This window comes from Kogia breviceps, chromosome 16, assembly GCF_026419965.1.
Source record: "Kogia breviceps isolate mKogBre1 chromosome 16, mKogBre1 haplotype 1, whole genome shotgun sequence".
NCBI classification, from domain to species: Eukaryota; Metazoa; Chordata; class Mammalia; order Artiodactyla; family Physeteridae; genus Kogia; species Kogia breviceps.
Window position 1 is genome coordinate 15940564 of NC_081325.1, and position 21627 is coordinate 15962190.

The window sequence follows — 21627 nt, forward strand, 5'->3', positions numbered from 1 at the left end:
GGGGGTGAATTTTCTCCCTAGGTTTATACCATGTGGTTCATCACAAGCAAGAAAATTGGGCATAAAAGCATTTTAGTACCCACACAGCTGGAATAAACTACATTATCACCACTGAAGGCAGATTATAGATAAAACTGAACAGTTGAAAACATCATCTATATTGCCTTGGGTTTGTTTACTATTCCTTCCTGAGTCTATGACAGGAATTAAAATAATAGAAACTTAGACAATAAACCCATTAAATCAAGGATACAAGAACAATCTCTAAATAATGAAATGGAAGAAACAACAATACCAAAAAGCCTTGAACAAAGATAGTTATTTTAACGAAGTACTAGGTATAGCTCGGACTTGCTGTTCTTTCTGTATTTGCTGTTCTTTCATAAATTTTTAAAGTCGCTGTTTCTCAGAGTGCTAAGAAAGATGTTCAGTTCTGAAACTCTCAGCTTTAACCTGCTAAATAAAGTTGGATGTTCCAGAAAAGTAGGGTATGGGTAGATGTGACCATAGATTCTGAATTTAGGGTAAATGTCTGCCTTACTTTTATCTCCCTCTATCCCAAACTAAAAAAAAAAAAAAAAAAAAATTTTAAGAAAATGTAAAGGAGATTATCTTACAACAATGACGGTATTGTCTCAAATGCTTGCATTTTCTTAGCCTTAAATTCTTCTACTGTGATCTTCCAGGGAAAAGACCTTGGTGGTTTGGTTGTCCTCATCTGACACATTAGCCACAAGCCTTTCACATACAGAAAACCGGAGTCATGTATAAATAAGCGCTCATGGAATCACTTTCCAAATACCCGACACTGCCTTTTCAGAAAGCAGTCTCTATCATAGGCCCATGAATTACTGTAATCACATCTCCCACTGGCTAGACACCAGTCAGAACATATTTTAAGAATTCAAAGGCCACTCTGTCAAAGACAAACCAGCTTGACTTTGGTTCCAGTATTCAGGTGGGAAGGCGGCAGTTCCTGGTGGCCCAGGACGTCACTGAGCTGTCCCAGGGGACAGCTGCTGGGGACTGACCTCACTGCGGCTCCTCAGCCACAGGAAGAATCAGGCAACTGCCTGATTGTGCACAAATTCTCATTTCCTCGCCGTGTAGATCCTGAGGCTTGACGGCCCTGTTGTCCAGGACGCAATGTGAAGAAGGAAGGTGGGCGCTGTCCCCTGTGATGTGACCCCTCCAACTGAAGAGAGGCCGGCAGAAATTCTGCCCTTGGCCTTGGGTTCCCTAATGAACCAGCTTGATTCCCAGCTTTCTCTGGCAGAGGCCGACAAGTCTTCCTGGACACAGGCTGGGGACAATGGTCTTCTCCACTCTAGCCAGGCTTAACCCTGGCAAAGGATGTGAGCTTCTAGCCGTGAAGAGCCTGTATAGCTAGAGGCAAAGCCATTTATTCCAGTTCCATGGGAGGTGTCATGGGGAGGCAACTCAAAGAAAACGGCCCCTTTGAAAGCATGTGTGTTTCTGCGATTTGGTCATTGGAGGGACAGCTCCCAGGTCCCTGTCAGGCATGCTCCATAGCCATGCTAGAGGTGGTTCAGCGTCGATAGTTGATCCCTTGCATAGGTGCCTAGAGGCATGACAGTGGGATCCCGCGGAGGTGCCCCAGCGAAGCCCATATTTGGAAGGCGAGCCGTCCCCCTAGGTCAGATTAGGTCTCATTTATGACACACCTTACCTCACAGCTGAGGCACCTCCAACCCTGTATTCAGGAGAATCATTCAGGTGTGTGTTCTGTAAAGTTGATGGTCCTGCTTAATTTGGACCTTCTCCATAATTGCTCCATCAGCCTATGTTATTCTGGGTTTCCTTTTCCAACCACATTCTTCGGATCACATTTTCACGTACCTGTGAAACTGTGCTATGAAAAACCTTACAGACAGTGAAGACATTTTATAAGCCTATTCACCTAACTCACACGTTTGCTTAGAGCAGAGGTTCTCAAAGCATGCCGGGGAGCACCCGCATCTCCAGGGAACTTGCTAGAAATAGAAATTCTCAGGCCCCACCCCAAACCTGCTGAATCAGAAACTCTGAGGGTGGAACTCAACAGTCGGTGTTTTATCAAGGTCTTCTTTGATTCAGAAGCGGGCTCAAGTTTGAGAACCACTGGCCTTAAAGAGAGCTTTCTCTTCATCGTGGTCAGTGAGGGCAAAGACATGTACATGTGAAATGTTTGGATATCATCTGAATGCAGAATAGTTTTTCTCATTAAAGTAGGAGAAGAGGCACTGGGGTAGAATTTCACTTCATGGATCATCTTCAAATTTGTTTCTCTTGGAGCAGAGTTCTTAACCGGGCATATAAAACAGAGCAGAGAACGTCTTGGAAGATGTTTTAAACACCCAATTATTCTGGCAAAGGATGACATATTCTTTACCCCTCTGTCACCCCCTCACAACAGTGTGTAACATGTCAGAGAACTCACTCAACCAGACTGATGTAGAAAGTGAACCTGTGTGTGGCTTAACTCTTCCAATGCCAGTTCCAGCAATACCATTTCCGAGGTACAGAGAGAAAGTTGTGAAAAATGACAACTACCTAATCTTTGTCACAAAGATAGAAATAATGCTCAGTTTTCTCTGGTCACGTTTCACAGAAAACAGGGATCTAGATACACAGTGTTTCCTTGATGACATTATAAAATACCATGCCTGGCATCTCCCCCTAAGAAAAATGGTAGGTGAAATAGAGAATTAACATTTCTAATATTTGATTTTCTTCTTTTTCTCATAAAAGAAGCAAACTAAAGATCAGGAATTCTCTTAGAAATTTGCCAGTGGTTCTATGGTTTTCATTAAGTAACCAATGGCTTGGTTGAAAACTTAGCAACTTGAGAGGGTTTAACTCTCTCAAAGGATATAATGTAAAGACCCATTTTATCAGAAACACCAGACTTGTTCAACAAGGATGTTCAGTTTTAAAAGATATGAATAACATTTGAGTCCTGCTCTCATGTCTGATTTCTTAATCATTCAAATTAGTTACCATTTACGTATCCTAAAACTAATCAATGAGAGGAAAAGGAGAAAGTCTTGCCTTGCTAAGTGTCTCTCACCATCATTTAAATATTTTTTTTAAATTGTTTTTCAATGAAGTTCAAAAACTCAGGGTAAGTTGCCAATTGTCATTTTTATAGAAAAATCCATTTTTCTGTGGAATAATGTGAACGCAAAAATGGAACAAGTTTAGCAAATTGAGGAAAGCTAGCTTCCTGTTCTGAAGCAACGATTAGCTATGGCTACCAAAAACCTGGTCCGGAGACAAAGTTCAAGCCTAAAGAAGGAGTGAAGGATAAAGGGGAAGAACAAATATCAGATTCCAGACTTAAGGAGACTTGAAAAGTGTTAGAGTAAGGAGTGAAGAAAGGGGAAGTAAAAGACACATCACCTACATGAACTCAACTACCCTGTTCAGCCTAAAACTTGTATCAGTGCCCACTATTTTGTACTTTACCTGGGTGTGCACTCTCTTCTCACTATTCCTTCTATAGCTCTACCTGCTGCTGACAGCTCTACTGCCTCTCCAAGGAGAACTATTTACGGTCTCCTTATTCTGATTCTAACTACTGACTGAAAATTGCCTCCTGCTAGAGAAATTAATATGAATTAATTGATGTTAAGTTCCAGGGGCAATTAATTGATATCAATTCAATTCCACAAGTTTTGTCATAGTGCAATGTAACTAACGTGTTATATAAATAGTAAAATTTTAAAAACCGGCCACATGGTATCTGAAACAATAAAGTGCATAGATTTCTCAGAAGTCTAACTGAAAAAAAAAGTTAGTACAAATATGTAAAATTAGGAATGGCTGGCAAGAGAGCTTTGAAGAAGTTATTTTATTACATGAAAACTATGGTAACTCTGCTAATAACTCTGAAATGGATGGTTTACTGCGATGATATGTTGAATCAAGAAGTGGGACATTTTAAGAGACAGATAAGCATGAAAGAAATGGACACTGTCATCAGAGAACCACCTTCCCAAAAAGCTGTGATTGATCAGTTAGTTTTACAGGCAAATTATATATTTTTTTTTCAAATAAATACTACTTGTGCTATATTCAGTCCCACAGAAAATTCTGATAAACTTCTCCATTCATTTTATGACTCTACCATAACCCAGATTCTATAGCCTAACAAAGAGAACACAAAATAGAAATCTGCAGATCAAACCCAATTATAATATGGATATAAAAAATCTAAACAAAATAATAAATCTAGTGCAGCTACATGACAACAGCAAAATGACCCAATATGGCTAATTTGTGAATGTGCAGGTAGTTAAATATTTGTAAATCAATTTATATAACACATCACTTCAAGGACATGGGAGAAAAATAGTATAATTTTTTCAATAGATACCTAACATTTAAGAACCTGAATTCTGAAAAAGAAGTACTTAGCAAACTAAGAATTCGATACTACCTTAAGTGGAGAAAAAGGAACCCTCTTGCACTGTTGGTGGGAATGTAAATTGATACAGCCACTATGAAGAACAGTATGGAGGTTCCTTAAAAAACTAAAGACAGAACTACCATACAACCCAGCAATCCCACGATTGGGCATATACCCTGAGAAAACCATAATTCAAAAAGAGTCATATGGGCTTCCCTGGTGGCGCAGTGGTTGAGAGTCCGCCTGCCGATGCAGGGGACGTGGGTTCGTGCCCCGGTCCGGGAAGATCCCACATGCCGCGGAGCGGCTGGGCCCGTGAGCCATGGCCGCTGAGCCTGTGCTCCGCAACAGGAGAGGTCACAACAGTGAGAGGCCTGCGTACCGCAAAAAAAATTTAAAAATAAAAAAATAAAAAAAAAAAAAGAGTCATATACCACATGTTCATTGCAGCTCTATTTACAAGAGCCGGGACATGGAAGCAACCTAAGTGTCCATCGACAGTTGAATGGATAAAGAAGATGTGGCACATATATACAATGGAATATTACTCAGCCATAAAAAGAAACAAGATTGAGTTATTTGTAGTGAGGTGGATGGACCTAGAGTCTGTCATACAGAGTGAAGTAAGTCAGAAGGAGAAAAACAAATACCATATGTTAACACATATATATGGAATCTAAAAAAAAAAAAAATGGTTCTGAAGAACATAGGGGCAGGACAGGAATAAGATGCAGACATAGAGAATGGACTTGAGGACACAGGGAGGGGGAAGGGTAAACTGGGACAAAGTTAGAGAGTGGCATGGACTTATAAATACTACCACATGTAAAATAGATCGCTAGTGGGAAGCAGCCACATAGCACAGGGAGATCAGCCCGGTGCTTTGTGACCACCTAGAGGGGTGGGATAGGGAGGGTGGGAGAGAGGGTGACGCAAGAGGGAAGAGATATGGGAACATATGTATATGTATAACTGATTCACTTTGTTATAAAGCAGAAACTAACACACCACTGTAAAGCAATTATACCCCAATAAAGATATTAAAGAAAAAAAGAAGATACTACCTTAACATTCCAAATAATAAAATTTCTTAGATCAATAGTGAATATTTTAATTAAAAATGAAATGCTATGGGCACTCTTATAAAAATCAACAGACAAATAAATAACGGATACACAAAGACAATTCTTTTCTCCGTATTTAAAATCCATATATGTGTGTGTATATATTTATATTTTCTAGCCAGTACTAGAAGACGTGAGACAAACAAAGCAGATGCATAATAAGTAGAAAGAAATAAAATTTCTTTCCAATGTATAACTATCTATATAAAAATAAAACAAAGCGCACATGCACATACACATGAACAAAAACAGAAAATCAAAATAAAAGTTCAACAGCTTTTATGTTTTTTATATATTATCAAATAACAATGTTTTTATATATTATCATAAATGTATATATTTATTATCATAAATATATACATACAAACAGAATTGGAAAACATAATGAAAAAATTATCTAATTCACAATAACAGCAATGCACAAAATATGTAAGTATAGCTCCATGAAAAATAGAATGATTTATAGGACATAAAGAGAAAACAAATAACCACATAAATGTTGTGAAGATGTCAGTTCTTCCCAAAGAGATCCACAGGTTCAAAGCATCTCCAACAAAAATTCTAGCATCCGGTAAGTAGTTTTACATTCTCAGATAAGCTGCTTTGGATAATTTAAGATACCAAGGAAGATAATCCACTGTGAACGACTCAGGAAGTGCCCAGAAGAGCTTCAGTCTCATCAGGCAACACCGACTGAGCTCCTAACTTCGGACAAACAGCAGTTACTGACCCTGGCAATGAGAACAGTGTGCAGAGGCTCCTGGGGCACCTGGCTGGGACCCGGAGGTGTGGGCAGGTGCTCAGGTGTGCCACCAGTCATGAGAAGAGCTGATGCCAGTGGGGGCCAATTGTGGGGAGCGGTGGCTGCTCTGAGCAAGTTGTCCTCAGCTGGTCCTCAGCATCACGGCCCAGCCAGAACCGTCCCCACTGGAGAGCAAACTGCGAGCCAAAGAGCCACAGCCTGATCTCTACAAATTCTACTTGCCTCAGGAGTCAGCTCAAATGCCTGCTTCTTTTCTGCGAAGTGTTCTCCAACTCCATCCCGACCCCACAAAGGCGATTCTATCAGAATTTATCACTCTGAACCCCGCATTCCCTGGCACTTGGCTTACACCTCCCACGGAGCATTGGTTTCACGTTGCCTTGGATTCTAGTAAGTTGCATTCACATCTGTAGACTGTAGACTGTATGAAGGAGGTGGGACCATCCCCTGCAATGCCTAGAACAATAGTTTGTCCAACACATGTTATAGGGACGCTCGATAAATATTTTTGAAATGAACTGAATTCCTACTCTGCCCGTGATTGAGTCGTGGAGGGGAAGAAAATGCCAATTCTTTTGGCAGCTCCTTGGGACCCTTGGGACACAAAGCAGTCAAGTTTCTGGGCATTAATTAACTGAAGAACCCAGCCCTCAGCTTTCCTGGTTTTCGCCCGATTGCACTCTGTCTGCCTTCTTGCAGAAATGTCAGAGCAGTCTCCATCAGCTTGCTCCGATTCTGTGTTCATTCCCAACACTTGCCAGAGACCAGCTTAATTTAATTTTGCTCTGACAATATGATGTTCACACAAGAATTCTTGAATGTTTCACACTTGCCAATGTTTGAACATGGATTTCTTTCACACTCTCTGTTATATTTTCCTCTGGAGGCTTAGTTAGGCAAATTCTGCCGTCTCCTTTAGGAGAAGTGCTATCTTTGCCAATAAAAAAAATGTTTTCAAGCCAAGATTCCTTCCTTCCATACACACATACATATATAGTGTATACGCCTCACGCATAGCCCAGCACAGGGTCTCTCTGCCCCCATGCGGGGTACAGAGGGAGGAGAATATTCATGGACCTCCCTCTTCACAGGGACTTCAGCCTAGAGGACACAGGACATACACAGCCAGTCCCCTTGTGCCTACCAGGGTCTACCAGCCCAGGCAGGTCAAGGATGGGGGAAAGCACTGTGGAACTGTGGAGCCTTTGACTTTGGGTATCTTGTCAATCCACTTCTGACTTTTAGCTTTCCAGCCTAAACACACACACACACACACACACACACACACACACACACACACACACACACACACACACACACCAGTCTTCCGTGTGCCCAGCAGAGAGCAAGAAAGCTATTCCCAGCAGCAGGGCAGCCGAGAGCAGAGTTACAGCTGCAGCCAGGATGGTCCTGAGGAGAGGGGGCTGAGAGCAGCTCTTCCCTCAACCGGGAAAGGCATGTCCTTCCCACCCTGCCCTGCCTCAAAGGAGGTGAATGGGTGAAGGGGGTCAAAAGGCATGAAATTCCAGTTATAAAATAAATAATTCATGGTGATTATAGTTAATAATACCGCATTGCACATTTGACAGTTGCTAAGAGAGTAGATCTTAAAGGTTCTCATCACAAGAAAAAAATTCTGTTAACTATGTGAGGCGATGGATGTCAGCTAAACTTATTGTAGTGATCATTTCAAAATGTATACAAATATCAAATCATTATGTTGTACACCTGAAACTAATATAATGTTATATGTCAAGTATATACCAATAAAAGAGGGAGGGAGGAAGGAAGGAAGGAAGGAAGGAAGGAAGGAAGGAAGGAAGGAAGGAAGGAAGGAAGGAAGGAAGGAAGGAAGGGAGGGAGGGAAGGAAGAAAGAAAAAGAAATTGAGGTAGCCATTTTTAAATCTCTGCCCCATGTGGACGTGAGCATGCTGGTAGAAGAATCATTCTCTCGGCCAGGAATAAAGTTAGCTGTATAGGCAGTGACAGGCAGAGAAGTGTCTGAGGTCCAGGCTGACAGCAGCCCTCACTAGAGAAAGAGACAACTTCTCCCTGTCAGCACAGCAGAAGACCCCAGGCTCTTCATCACATCCTCAGCTCCTAACACCCTCCCGTGGATGTGGCTGTGAGATAATCACAAGGTTTGGAGACCGAGGTACTGAGTCCTTTGCCCTTGCCTTCCTAATTACACAATCAGGAGCAATTTCGTTAACCCCTTTGAATCCAGTGTCATGTAGGGAAACAGGAAGTAAGACTGGAAACGTCAACTGGAGCAGATATGAATGGACCAGCGTGCCAGGCACAGAACACACTGGCTGCCCTTCTCTGATTATTATCCCTCGCTTTACCTTGATTCATCAGCATACAAATACAGCAGGCGCTCCGCAGAGCACGCCCCCAGCTGTGCCCCTCTTGGGTGCCCTGGTGACACCAACAAGCCAGGCTTGAAGAGTCATTTGCCAGAAGCCGAAGCACATTTCCCTGGAGGAGCCCTGACCTTCTGGACCAAGCCTTGCTCGTCTCAGCAATGACCAGGAGGAGAGCAAAGAGCCCTGGCAGGCTGATGGAATGCAGCAGACTCTTGTGGCGTTTTTTTAAATCAAAGTAATTGATTAGGCTTAGTTTTGGTTTTGTTTTTTTTGTTTGTTTGTTTTTTGTTTTTTGTTTTTTGTTTTTTGGGGGGGGTATGTGAGCCTCTCACTGTTGTGGCCTCTCCCATTGCGGAGCACAGGCCCTGGACGCACAGGCTCAGCGGCCATGGCTCACGGGCCCAGCCGCTCCATGGCATGTGGGATCTTCCCAGACCGGGGCATGAACCCGTGTCCCCTGCATCGGCAGGCGGACTCTCAACCACTGCACCACCAGGGAAGCCCTTGGTTTTGTTTTTTTAACAGCTTTATTGATATATAATTGATATACAATAAACTGCACATGTTAAAGTATACAACTGAAAGTTTGGACAAATCTCTATGTGAATCATGTCCACATCCTAATCCCCAGAACCTGTGAATATGTTACCCGGCACGGTAGAAGGGAGTTTGCAGATGTGATTAACTTAAGGATCTTGGGATGGGGAGATAATCCTGGATTATCCACATGAGACCAATGTAATCACAAGGGTCTCCATACGAGGAAGGCAGGAAGACCTAAGTTAGGAGAAGATGAGGTGATGCAGCCACAAGCCAAGGAATGAGGGCAGCCTCAAGATGCTGGAGGAGGTTCCCTTTTAGAGCCTCCACAAGAAACGGTCCCGCCAACACCTTGATTTTAGTCCCATAAGGCTCATTTCACACTCCTGACTTCCACAACTATAAGAGAATACACTTAAGCCACTAGGTTTGTGGTAATCTGTTACAGCAGCAATAGGAAACTCATACGGTATATATCCAGGAAACCATTGACGCTGTCCCCAGGCAACACTTTATCTGCTCTCAGTCACAATAGATTAGTTTACATTCTGTAGAATTTCATTTACATGAAATCATACAGTATATCTTCTTTTTTTGATTGACCTCTTTTCATTCAGTACAATTTTGTTAATATTCATCCATGTTTTTGCCTGTATTAATAGTTTATGCCTTTTATTGCCGAGTCATAGTCTAATGTATAAATACACCACAACTTGTTTTTATCCATTAACCTGTTGGTGGCCATTTGCATTATTTCCATTTTCGACTATTATAAATAAAATTGCTACTAATAGTTTTGTTCAGATCTTTGGATGGTGTGATGCGTTGAATCATGTGCCCCAATAAAGGATATGCTGAAGTCTTAATCCCCAGAACTTCAGAATGACCTTATTTAGAAGGGTCACTGCAGATGTAATTAAACATGCGGTCTATATATAAAATAGATAACGAATGAGAGCCTACTGTATAGCACAGGGAACTCGACTCAATGATCTGTGGTGAACTAAATGGGAAGGAAGTCTAAAAAAGAGTGGATATATGTATACATATCGCTGATTCACTTTGCTGCACAGCAGAAACTAACACAACATTGTAAAGCAACGATACTCCAATTAAATAAATAAATAAAGATGAGGTCACCCGGGAGTAGGCGGGTCCCTAATCCAATGTGACTAGTGCCCTCACATGAAGATGGCCATGTGAAGACAGAGACACGGGGAGGACACCATGTGACAACGAAAGCAGAGACTAGTGTTATGCAGCTGCAAGCTTAGGAATGCCTGAGCCCCAACAAATCACTGGAAGCTAAGAAGAGGCGAGGAAGGATTCCCCTCCAGCTTTCAGAGGGAGGCTGGCCCTACCGACACCTTGATTTCAGATTCTAGCCTCCAGAAATATGCAATAATATGTTTTTGATGTTTTTAAGCCACCGAGTTTGTAGTTCTTTGTCATGGCCGCCCTAGGAAACTAATACAGATGGACATATGCTTTCATTTCTCTTGAGTAAATTCCCAGGAGTGGAAAAGCTGGATCAGATGGTAAATGTCTCCTTAACTGTTTAAGAAACTGATCAACTGCTTTCCCAAGTGGCTGCATCTTTCTGCATTCCCACCAGCAGGGTAGGAGAGTTCCAATGTGTCCACAACTTTGTCGACCCTTGGAATGAACAGTCTTTATAACTGTAGCCCCTCTAACAGGAGGAGAGTGGTACCCCAGTGTGGTTTTATTTGCATCGCCTGCATATGACTAACGATGGTGAGCGACCTCTTCAATGAAGTGTCTGTTAAAAGAGTTTGCCCATTTTTTTTTTTTTTTTTTTTTTTTTTTGCGGTATGCAGGCCTCTCACTGTTGTGGCCTCTCCCGTTGCGGAGCACAGGCTCCGGACGCGCAGGCCTAGCGGCCATGGCTCACAGGCTTAGTTGCTCCGCGGCATGTGGGATCTTCCCGGACCAGGGCACGAACCCGTGTCTCCTGCATTGGCAGGCGGATTCTCAACCACTGCGCCACCAGGGAAGCCCAGCGTTTGCCCATTTTTTAATGGGGTTGTTCATTTTTTAAATGTTGGGTTGGAGGGTTCTTTATATATTCTAGATACAAGTCCTTTGTTAAATACGTGCTTTACAAATACTCTCTCCCACTCCGTGGCCTGGCTTTTCCTTCTCTAAACAGTCTTTCAAAGAGAAAAAGCTATTAATTCTGGTGAAGTCCAAGGCAAGACCTTCCCAAGTACTCTCCCCAGTGCTCCAGGTATCATGAGATTTTTCCAGTCTCTCTGGTGGGAGCAGGCACCACTACCTGCCCTGTGTGGGTGTCGGCACTCTTTGCTCCAGTCCTCTCTCGGGAGACTCCCGCCTTGGCCTTGTGTAGATCTCTACTCTGCTAAGTACACGCAGGGAGCGTCTGCAGGTCCCTAAGGCGCTCTCTCTTTGCAGCTCTCTCCTCTCCTTCTCTGGGCTGTGATGCCCTGTGGTCTGGAACTCTCTCGAGGCAGCAAGCTGGGCAATTACAGGACTCACCTCATTTGTTTCTCATCTCACAGGGACTGCAGGTTTTCACTGCCTGTTGTCCACTGTCTTGTTCATATATTTTATCCAACGTCGTAGCAGCTCTAGATGAGGGAGTAAATCCAGTCTCTGTATCTCCACCTCGGCAGAAAGCAGAAACCTGTCCTGGTGTGTTCGGATGTGGTGCTGCCCATGCCAAGGCATGCTTCTAGGAGAAAAGTGCAGAGGCGAACCCTGCTTTGTGGCCTGGATGGGAAGGCCAGTGAGCACACACTAGCCTCCAAAACATTCCCAAGGAATTTCCATCACCAGGATCCAGAAATGGAGGCAGTGACACAGTGATCTAGCTGGCCTTTTCGTGTTCTGATTGAAAACCCAGCGAAACAAACACTTCTGTCATCCCATATCCATGCAGGAATAAAAGCCGTCAGTGGACTCCCATATTTCACCTCAGGATAGCCAATGTCAGGAGGACAGGGGCAAGGAAGCTTAACAGTTAAACTGTTCGATCTTTGGGGAACACGCAGGATATTCTACTGCAAGTTGAGATTATTGCCAACAGCCTTATCTCCAAGGAGAGGGACTCACCCAGGAGGGAAATTGGAGCTGGGGAGGCATTCCTCTACCCTTTTAAGTTCTTAAGTGGAACGCCTGTAACAGATTAAAGACAGATTACAAGAGAAAAGCATACAAGTGTATTCAGTATAAGTTTTATATGACACGGGAGCTTTCATACGGAAATGAAGACCCAAGGAAATGGTTAAACCTGAGGGTTTTTGTGCCCGTTTGCTGAACAGTGGCGAGTCCTGGAAAGAGAAGAACAAAGCGGATAAACTGAGCAAGAAGGAAACGGAGCAAGACCTGTTCGTTCAAATTCCTCTGTGTCCCCCCCGCCGTGGTCTTCTTTGAAGATAAGGATGTGCCTTTCCTCCAGGTACTGGGACGGCATCTGTCACATGAGGGTTTGATGACCTGCTTCCGGGGAAGGTCTTCACGCACATGCCATTTCTCATGTTCCTTCAGCTGGTAACATTCCATGTGCCAAGGTGCCATACTCGGGGGGGGGGAGTGTGTCCTGAACCCCGTCAGAAGCAAAAGCTGAGCTGTCCAACCAAGGTTGAAGGTCCTTCTCTGAAGAGCAGTCCCAGGACACCCTTTCTCAGCTGGTTCCTATCAAAGTGCCGGGCACCATGCTAACTCCTGCGTGTACTTGGAGGGCAGACATCCCAGAACGCTGAGGTCAGTGTCCTCGCCAAGGGTCCATGTGCACACGGGCACGAAAGCTTTGGGAGCCCATTTCTTTGGCTCTCCGGACGTGGGAAGAAAAGGACCCTGGAGCTTTACCTTGCCCCTCCAAGAAAAGGCTTGATAAGCTTTCTCGTTTTCCAGCCCACACCCCTTCACCTCGGCGCAGTCCTGCCTTAGGAAAGGTGTGCGTGGGAAGCGCTGACATCTCTGACCAGGTAGATGCACCTTGTCCTCCACTTACACACCCTCACCGCAAACGCACACAAACTCACGCACACACAGCCACTCACACCGACAGGCATGCATGTGCACACACACACACACGCAACACACCCTGCGCCCAAGATTCTCTTTCCCAGTTGCCTGTGCCTTAAGGTAAAGAAGTGAGGAGGAGGGAGGTTCTGGGGTTTCATATTTCTGATAGATGGAGCCCGATTTGGGAGTTGGAGCAAAAGCTGGAGATGTCAGTGTTCTGGCCGGCCTCCCTCTGAGAACACCCACAGCTCTGAAAGCTCAGTCAATAGCCCATTGTTTGCTGTGAAATTAAGAAGATAAGAGAGTGAAGGAACTTACTCTAAAATGCTAAGAGGCGGGCAGCTACTATCTTGGATCTTCAGCAGCCAGACTCCTGCCAAAGTGTTTACCCTTCAAAGGCAGATTGTGCCTGCAGATGGGAAATTCACGTTCCCGAGCCCCTCTCCCCCCGCCCCCCGACTCTCTCCCACCTCTACCTCCACGCCCTCCCTGCTAGCATCCCTCTCCTCTCTCTGCCGGCTCTGGTCCTCTCCCGTCCTCTTTCTCCCTCTCCCCAGTAGTGATTCTGGCTGCCCTGCCCTGGGGGATCCGGCCCTGCTGCAGGGCCCATGGCTCCTGGACAGGCTGGACCCTCATCCTTCCAGAGAGCCGAGTTCTAACAGTAGGTGAAGTCGCTACTTGGCCGAAGCCCAAGGAAAGCAGATGACCTTGGGCAGGTGGACCCACCTCACTGGGCCTCATACCCGTAAAGCAGAAAGCTCCTTTTTTTACATATTCATAGAAGAAATTATAAGCACTAGGCTAGATGTCATCAAGGGTCCCTTCCAGGTTTCAGGAGCTTTTCCATATCTTTCTGAAACCCAGAAAAGAGATTGTGAGACGTCTACTCTGAGTCGGAGGCCAGGCTTGCATTCATAATGAGGACTTTGAATCAGTTTCCAAATGGAAGTAAATCAGTAGCCCGCTCACGGCATAAACCCCTCTCACCTCGGATGGAGGGAGGGTTGATCACAAGGCCACATGCAGCTCATAGAGACCTCCACCAGCACAGTAATCCCCAGCACCAACAGCGCAAAGCCTAAACGCAGCTTCCCTGAAGAGAAAGGGGCTCGGGGTGGGCTCTACCCGATTCTTCCATCTCTGTGCTGAAAAACCAGAAGCCAGTCACGTCGGGACCTGGCGGCCAGGCACGGCAGAGAGAGGTCCAGCAAAAGCGGATCTCCAGAGCCAGCAAGGCCCAGGTCGCTGGGCTCTGAGGCTCGGGTGAGAGATCCGGGGCGGAGACACGGAGAGACAGAGTGCGTGTGTGTTCTAAGTGAACAGGGCTAACATGATCTGACACATTTAAAAGCCCGTTCTTGGGACTCCCCTGGCGGCCCAGTGGTTAAGACTTCCCGCTCCCACGGCAGGGGGCGTGGGTTCCACCCCTGGTGGGGGAACTAGGATCCCACACGCCGCGCAGCACATGGCCACAGAATGAAATACGTAAAATAAAATAAAAGCTCCTTCTTGGTGACAAGGGTGACCAAGTAAGAGACCATAAAATAAACCAGGCAGGAGGTAAAGATGACTTGGGTTAGGGTAGTGTTAAGAGACAAACTGCGGCAAATTTAAAATGTTAAAGAGTTTATTTGGGCAAATCTACTTGAAGTGGGCAGGGCCAGACCAGAAGTGGTAGGAGCTGGGGAGAGACTTTTACAGAGAAAAAGTAGAAGCAAAGCAAGGGAATTATTTGATTGGCTACAGCGTAAAGCCTGATTGGCTGTTCGTGATGGGTGGTCCTTAGTGTTTTGATTTGTAACCTCGAGGCGTTGACAGATTTAGGCTGGCAGGCATCACGGCCTCCTCAATCTAACAGCCTCCTTGGTTTTTGGGGGCGGTTTTTTGGATTTTTTTGCAGTACTCGGGCCTCTCACTGTTGAGGCCTCTCCCGTTGCGGAGCACAGGCTCCGGACGCGCAGGCCCAGCGGCCACGACTCACGGGCCCAGCCGCTCCGCGGCATGTGGGATCCTCCCGGACCGTGGCACGAACCCGCGTCCCCTGCATCGGCAGGCGGACTCTCAACCACTGCGCCACCAGGGACGACCAGCCTCCTTGTTTGGTTAATTTCACAGTAGCTACAGTGGCAGTGGTGCCCAGGGGTCCTATTTGGGCAATATCATGCAGGTAGTTAACAACACTGTATTGTCTATTTAAAAGTTGTTAAGAGAGCAGATATTAAAAGTTCTCATCACACACACAAAAATTCTGTAACTGTGTGAGGTAATGGATGTTAACGAAACTTACTGAGGTGATCACTTCGCAATATACACATATGTCGAATTGTATATGAGCCTGCGCTCTAGAGCCCACGAGCCACAGCTACTGAGCCCGCGTGTCTAGAGCCCGTGGTCCACAACGAGAAGCCACCGCAATGAGAAGCCCGCGCACCGCAACGAAGAGTAGCCTCCGCTCGCCGCAACTAGAGAAAGCCCGTGCGCAGCAATGAAGACCCAACGCAGCCAAAAATAAATAAATAAATAAATAATTTAAAAAAAAAAAATACTCCTTAGAGAAAAGTTTCTGGAAGGATGACCCTCATAGCACAGAAAAGAATCCCAGAGAACGTTTCATCAACAATGCAGATTCCTTGGCACTGCCTGAGACCAACTGAATTAGGATCTTAGGGCTTGGGGCCCGAGAGTCTGCATTTTTCAACAAGCGTTCCAGATGACTATTTTTAATACTGAAGGAACGTAAGCCTTTACCCTGTCAAGCCGGGTTAGGGAAGAGGAGGTGCAGAAGAGGGACTGAAGACTGAGAGGAAACGGGCGAAGATGGAAGATCTGACGCCCACTGCAGCATTACTCACCGCACAAGCGTTATTCCTTTTAACCCTGTATCACTTAGCACGGTAAACACTGTTACTGGTCCTGCTTCACCTTTGAAGCACGCGTCAGAAAGGAATTAAGTGATTTCTTCAAGAAGATCCAGCTGGAGAGTGACAGGGGCAACATTTGAACCTAGGTCTTCCGGCTCCAGAGCACTTAGCCAACACTCCGTGCGGCCAGCCCAATGACTCCACTTATTTTCCCTAAAACAGCAATGTGGATTTCTTTACGTTTCAGTGTTGGTGGAGCCCTTGAGGGTCAGCTGACTAAAAGATCAGGGGCCCACTGGTGGCCAGGATGCACTTGGCTGATCTGTACCCTCCCTCAGGGGTCCGTTAGGTGGACTGGTTAAGTGTTTCTGAATCACCAAACTGGGGGTGGTGGGACCCAGTGGTTTTCCATGGTCCCAAGGAGAGGGGAGGAAAGCAGTGCCTCCACCAAAGGCTCCTTGGCCATCATCCTGGAGACACCCGTGCCAAGTGGCCCCCCAGCTCCTGAGACACCTGCAGGTGAAACAGTTGAACCCAGCCACTGCCAAAGCCTTTCCAAGACTGAAATTCAGATGTAAAGATCGGCACTGCCCTGCGAAAAAAAAGAAGAGCTTGACCAACGAGGAGTCAGAAGAGGCAGAGAGGGGGCGAGAGAGAAAGAGAAAGGAGTAGCTAGATGCTCAGTCTCCCACTACAGCAACATCTCCCCTGCTGCCGCGATTCAATTCAATGATGCCTTCAACAATAAACGTGGGGCTCTGCCTTCAAGGTTTCCCAGTGAGAGTACCTGGGAGACTGACTAGACTATCTGACAAGAGACCTCACGCTGCATTAAAATAGCAGCTAATGTTTATGGAACACTTTCTGCACCAGGCACTAAGTGCTCTCTCTCTGTTATGACAGCAACCCTGTGACGTGAGGTCTATTGCCATCCTTAGGTTTTGGATGCAGAAGCCGAGACACGGTTGGGGAAATCACCCAAGGCCACTCGGGCAGTGAATGCCAGAGCGGGGATAAGACACAGGAGTCTGGTTATGTTCGCAGCCACTACACCGCACTGCATCTTGCTTGCCACTGGGACCAGTCATCAGGGACGTCCCGAAGACCTGTGCTGAGAAGGATCTGAGGCTGTACCCTAGCTCAGGAAAGAATACTTGGATCAAACCAGAAGAAAGTCCCCAAGGGCTGGGTCCTCACTGACTGTGATGATGCCACAGCCCAACCAGGACACGGAGCGAGGCTGGGGTGACCCACGGTGCAAGCCCAGGACAGCCCGTAAGCCTTTGCCAAATCTCAACAGGCTCCGAGCCTTCCAGATGCAGACTCAGACATTGGGCAGATGTGCAAAAGATGAGAAAATAACTGCAACCTGGCCGATACACCCTCAGTGTGGACTGCGATGCCAGCAGCGGGTCTTGGGGAGCCTTTAACAACAAGAACGTATCTTCAGAGACCTTCCCCCCACCCTCCTGATCTCCTTCTCCCTTCTGGGCAACTTCTCCAAGCGCCCACACCCAACGTATTCCTTCTCTCCCCCTCCCTCCATCAAACTGAGGTACGTCTCCCAGGCACCTTCACCCAAAGGGAGGCATCTCTAACCACTTGGTTACAGCCACCCTTGTTGAGTATCTGCCCTGTGTGCCAGGCGCTGTACTAACATTGCCTCAAGGTAATGCTCAGTATTGCCAGTCTCAGGCTTCATCTCGTCTGACCAACCAGCAGCCTCTGGCAAAGCTGAAGATGCCCCCTTCAAACTCTTTCTTCACTTGGCTTCCCAATCCCCCCGGTCTTGTTTTCCATCCCACCCTACTGGCTGCTCCTATGCTAGTTCCTCCTCATCCATCCGACCCCCTAAGTGCCAGAGTGACCCAGGGCATAGATGTCTTCTCTGGCTACATCACCCCATATGTGGTGTCTTCGGAACCCAAGGCTTTATTTCCTAATTCTATATATCTCCTCCCCAACCGCACCCCCTGAGTCCCAATCCCTTATTCCCGACTTCCAACTTAACATCGCCACTTATGTACCGAGCAGGCTTTTCATATGGCTAAAACAGAACTCCTGGCCCCCATCTGCCTCTCCGCGTCTCGGGATGCAGTAGCTCCATTCTTGCAGTGGCTCAGACCAAAAAAAAACTGGAGTCATCCTTGACTTCTTTCTTTCACGTCCAACGCACTAGAAATCTTGCTAACTCTGCCTTTAAAACAGACCCAGAATCATCCACTTCCTACCATCTCCAGTGCTGAATTCTGCTCTAAGAATCCATCATCTCTCCTAACTTGGCTCCCTGCTGCCACTTCTGACTTCTGATGATTCAGTCTATTCTCAACTCAGAAGCCAGACTAATCCTTTTTAAATTAATCAGATTGTATCACTCCTCTGTTCAAACCCCCGCAGAGGTTTCTGGGCAGGCTCCTGATAGATCTGCCGTCTTTCCCACAGCCTAGAATATTCTATATGGCTCCCAGGTAGCTCTCTGTCCTCTCTGCACTCCCTGCCTGTCCCACTCCAGCCACTTTTCTACACTAGAGTCTTCATGTGTCCCCTCTGCAGGGAAGAGTCTTTCCCCAGCTCGGAGTTCCTTCAGGTGTCAAAGGCTCCTCCCCAGGCAGACTTTCCCTGACCACAGCAGGTACACACTCATACACGCACACTCACACCCCCATCACTCTCTCTGCTCCATCGCCCCACATGCCTTCTTTTTTAATTGCTTATTTCACCTGACATATTATGCATGTATTTGCTGACTGTTGTTATTTTCTACCCTAGTCCATTAGACTATAAGTTCCATGAAAACAGAGACTTTTGTATTCACAGCATCCAGGGTAAAGACTGCCATAGAGTAGGTTTTCAACAAATAATTATTGAATGAATGAACGAATATATTGTACAGATGAGGGTCAGAAAGTCTAAGTAATTTTCCAAAGTTCCTACAGCGGGTAGGTGAAAGAGTTGATAGTCGAACTCCAGGTCTGTCTAACTCTGCTTCTCAGAAATCATGATGTGTAGGGGAACCCTGATAAATCAAGCCCTGATCTGTTAAATACAAATGCTTGGAGATATCAAATAGCACGCTCGAAGCCCAAAATAGTTACCATAACTTCCTGAAAGACTTGACCAGAGACACTCTACCCTATGGACTCGTGACCCCCCCGCCACTTCTACGTCCCTTCAACATCAAAAAGTGTGTCCTCTCATGGTCCTTCTCTGAAATGCTTGGAATTAAACAAAGCAGGCGCAGCCCCTGCCCTTTGGAAGCTCAGCAATCTAGAACAAACACTGATGCACACAGGGCTGGTTTCGTGAGCTGGCAACCACATGGTCTGATTTTAGAGGCTGGGAAAGCTTAGTCCAAAAATATCTACCCCTCCCAAATGCCACAGTGCCTGGAATTCCACCATTAGAGAGATATTTCTGGGAGTTTAAGCTCTATCTCTGATTCTGAGTCGCTTTGTTTTAGGCATATATATATATATATATATATATATATATATATATATATATATATATTTAAAAACAGTACATAGTTATGTTTAGGTTTTTTTTCTTTTTTTTTTTACCCATTCTGTTAGCTTATTTCTTTTAATAAATAGGTTGACCTCATTTACATTTATTATTGTAATACATTTGTTTGTCATAATACTATCATCTTGAATATCTTTTTCGCTTTTAATGCTTCATTTATATTTCCTATGTTTTCATTACTGTGTAGTCTGAATTTCAGTTCATATAGTGGTTACCTTTTCCATTTTAAATAAGATGCTTAAATTTCTATTTCTCAATTAGCTTCAGAAATCAAATTGTATCCACTACCTCCCAACTAAGAAAGATAAGAAAATTAATGATTTATAATTCCTCCCATTTCCTTTCCACCTACTCCTGCCCTCCCAATAAACATAAACTTTTTGTTATTATGCTGCTGGATTTTTCCGTCCATGTGGCTATATTATTATCTTCATTATTTTTATTATCTTACATTTGGTAGTTGCTGATTTTTTTTTTTTCATTCACAGACTTCTTTTAAATGCAAGAAATATCTGGAAGAAGCCTCAGTTATCAGACACCAGTATCTTTGGTTGAAATAAATGTTCAAATTGCTTTCATTTAGGCAGTAGGGGCTCCTAGGCTGCAGGACAGCCAGGAAGAAGAGGGTGGGAAAAACACAAAAAGAGAAATTGGATGGAGGATGGGGAAATACACGAAAGGCAAATTTTACCTACTTCTCTGTTCTGCCTTTTGTCAAACATAGAAACAAAGGGAACACATAAAGTAGACTAAATAAACATACCCAGAAAGCACCATGGTGGCTGATGCTCTGCTGGTGTGAACGAGACAGACACGTAAGACACGGCTGTGCTCATCATCCAAGGTTGCCACCATGGGGGTTGGTGGGAGAGGAGGAGGAGAAAGGCTGAACTTCCCAGGGAACGGACATCACAGGCTTCGAGAGAATTCTCCCAGCTACAAACTCCATCCCACGTCACGTCCTGTCCGCAAGCAGTCTGGCGGGGCCTGCCTCTCACCATAGAAGGCACGCAAAAACAACTGCCTCCTGCTCGTTCCCGGCTCAATTCTTTCTGAGACTGCCCTGGGTTTCTTTATCTCAACCCCTTGTGAGAACACAGGAAACCCTGCTTCCCCAATCCTGAAATATCTGCGTCAGGAAGGAAGGCATATCGTCTTTCCAGGGCCTCTGTTTTGCTTGTGAACCAGTTCGATAGCCCGCTTTGAAAATGCGTGGCAAAAGCAAACCAATTCAGACCTTCCTTGGAAATGGCATGTTTGAAAGATAATGTCCAAATCCATGGAAACAATGGGGGAAACGTTAGGTCATAAAACCGGGTACCAACTTTGCACAAACTGGACTAACTACAGTGCTGGAGACGTCTTTTGTTATTGTTTTATTTCATTTGGTTTGTTGATGGTTTTTTTTCTTTTTTGGCTTACTAAGAATTGTTCAGGAGAAAAATCATTTTTTTCTCCAACATTCTTGCCGTACTTAGGGTATATTTGTTAATTCACCTTTCATCAGGTCCAAATGAAATTTATTTTTTATGTTTTATAGAAAGCATACAAACCTTCAGCTGGTTCAATGATATTTTATGATCAACTTTTGTAAATAAATAGGCTAAGTCAAGACATCTTAAGAGATTAATATTAATTGAATTAGAGAGCCATCATGCCCACTATTAAAAGATATCAATTAAAAAGGTTTGCCAGAGACAAAGGGTGGAACGGACCCTCTGGGTTTGCTTCACGGGCCCAGAATTTTGTGTTGCTATAAGCAGGAATGGTATTTGTGCTTGACAACGTTTTCTGGGCCGTCACCCATGATTTCTAAGCTGGACTCTGGTATTAATCACGTCCACACGAGCCTCAGATGCCTTTATTTCAGAACGGATGAAAAACCCACCTTTCTGTGAAAAATTGTCAGTTGAGGTCTGGAAATGAATTTTTTTCTTTTTTAAAGAAGCCAAGTCTTGAAATCCCTAAATTCCAAGGCAACTTCTCTTTCTGTCTGTTCCTGAGGACCCACCACCACAGACCTGA

The 21627-nt window shown here is 45.1% G+C and overlaps 1 protein-coding gene across 3 annotated transcripts in view; it reads right to left on the reverse strand.

The window, feature by feature from the left end:
- Window positions 1-20650, reverse strand: part of LOC136792765 (uncharacterized) — a 439122-nt gene extending 418472 nt beyond the window's left edge. For 2 of the 3 annotated variants that reach the window (XM_067016227.1, XM_067016226.1), the window contains exon 1: window positions 20366-20650. In XM_067016227.1, coding sequence (XP_066872328.1) covers window positions 20366-20603 — 238 coding nt within the window. In that variant the 5' untranslated portion in view covers window positions 20604-20650. Of the gene's footprint in view, window positions 1-6265; window positions 6570-20365 lie in introns of those variants that run through there. The other variant, XM_067016229.1, reaches the window with a different exon arrangement.
- Window positions 20651-21627: the final 977 nt, after the last annotated feature.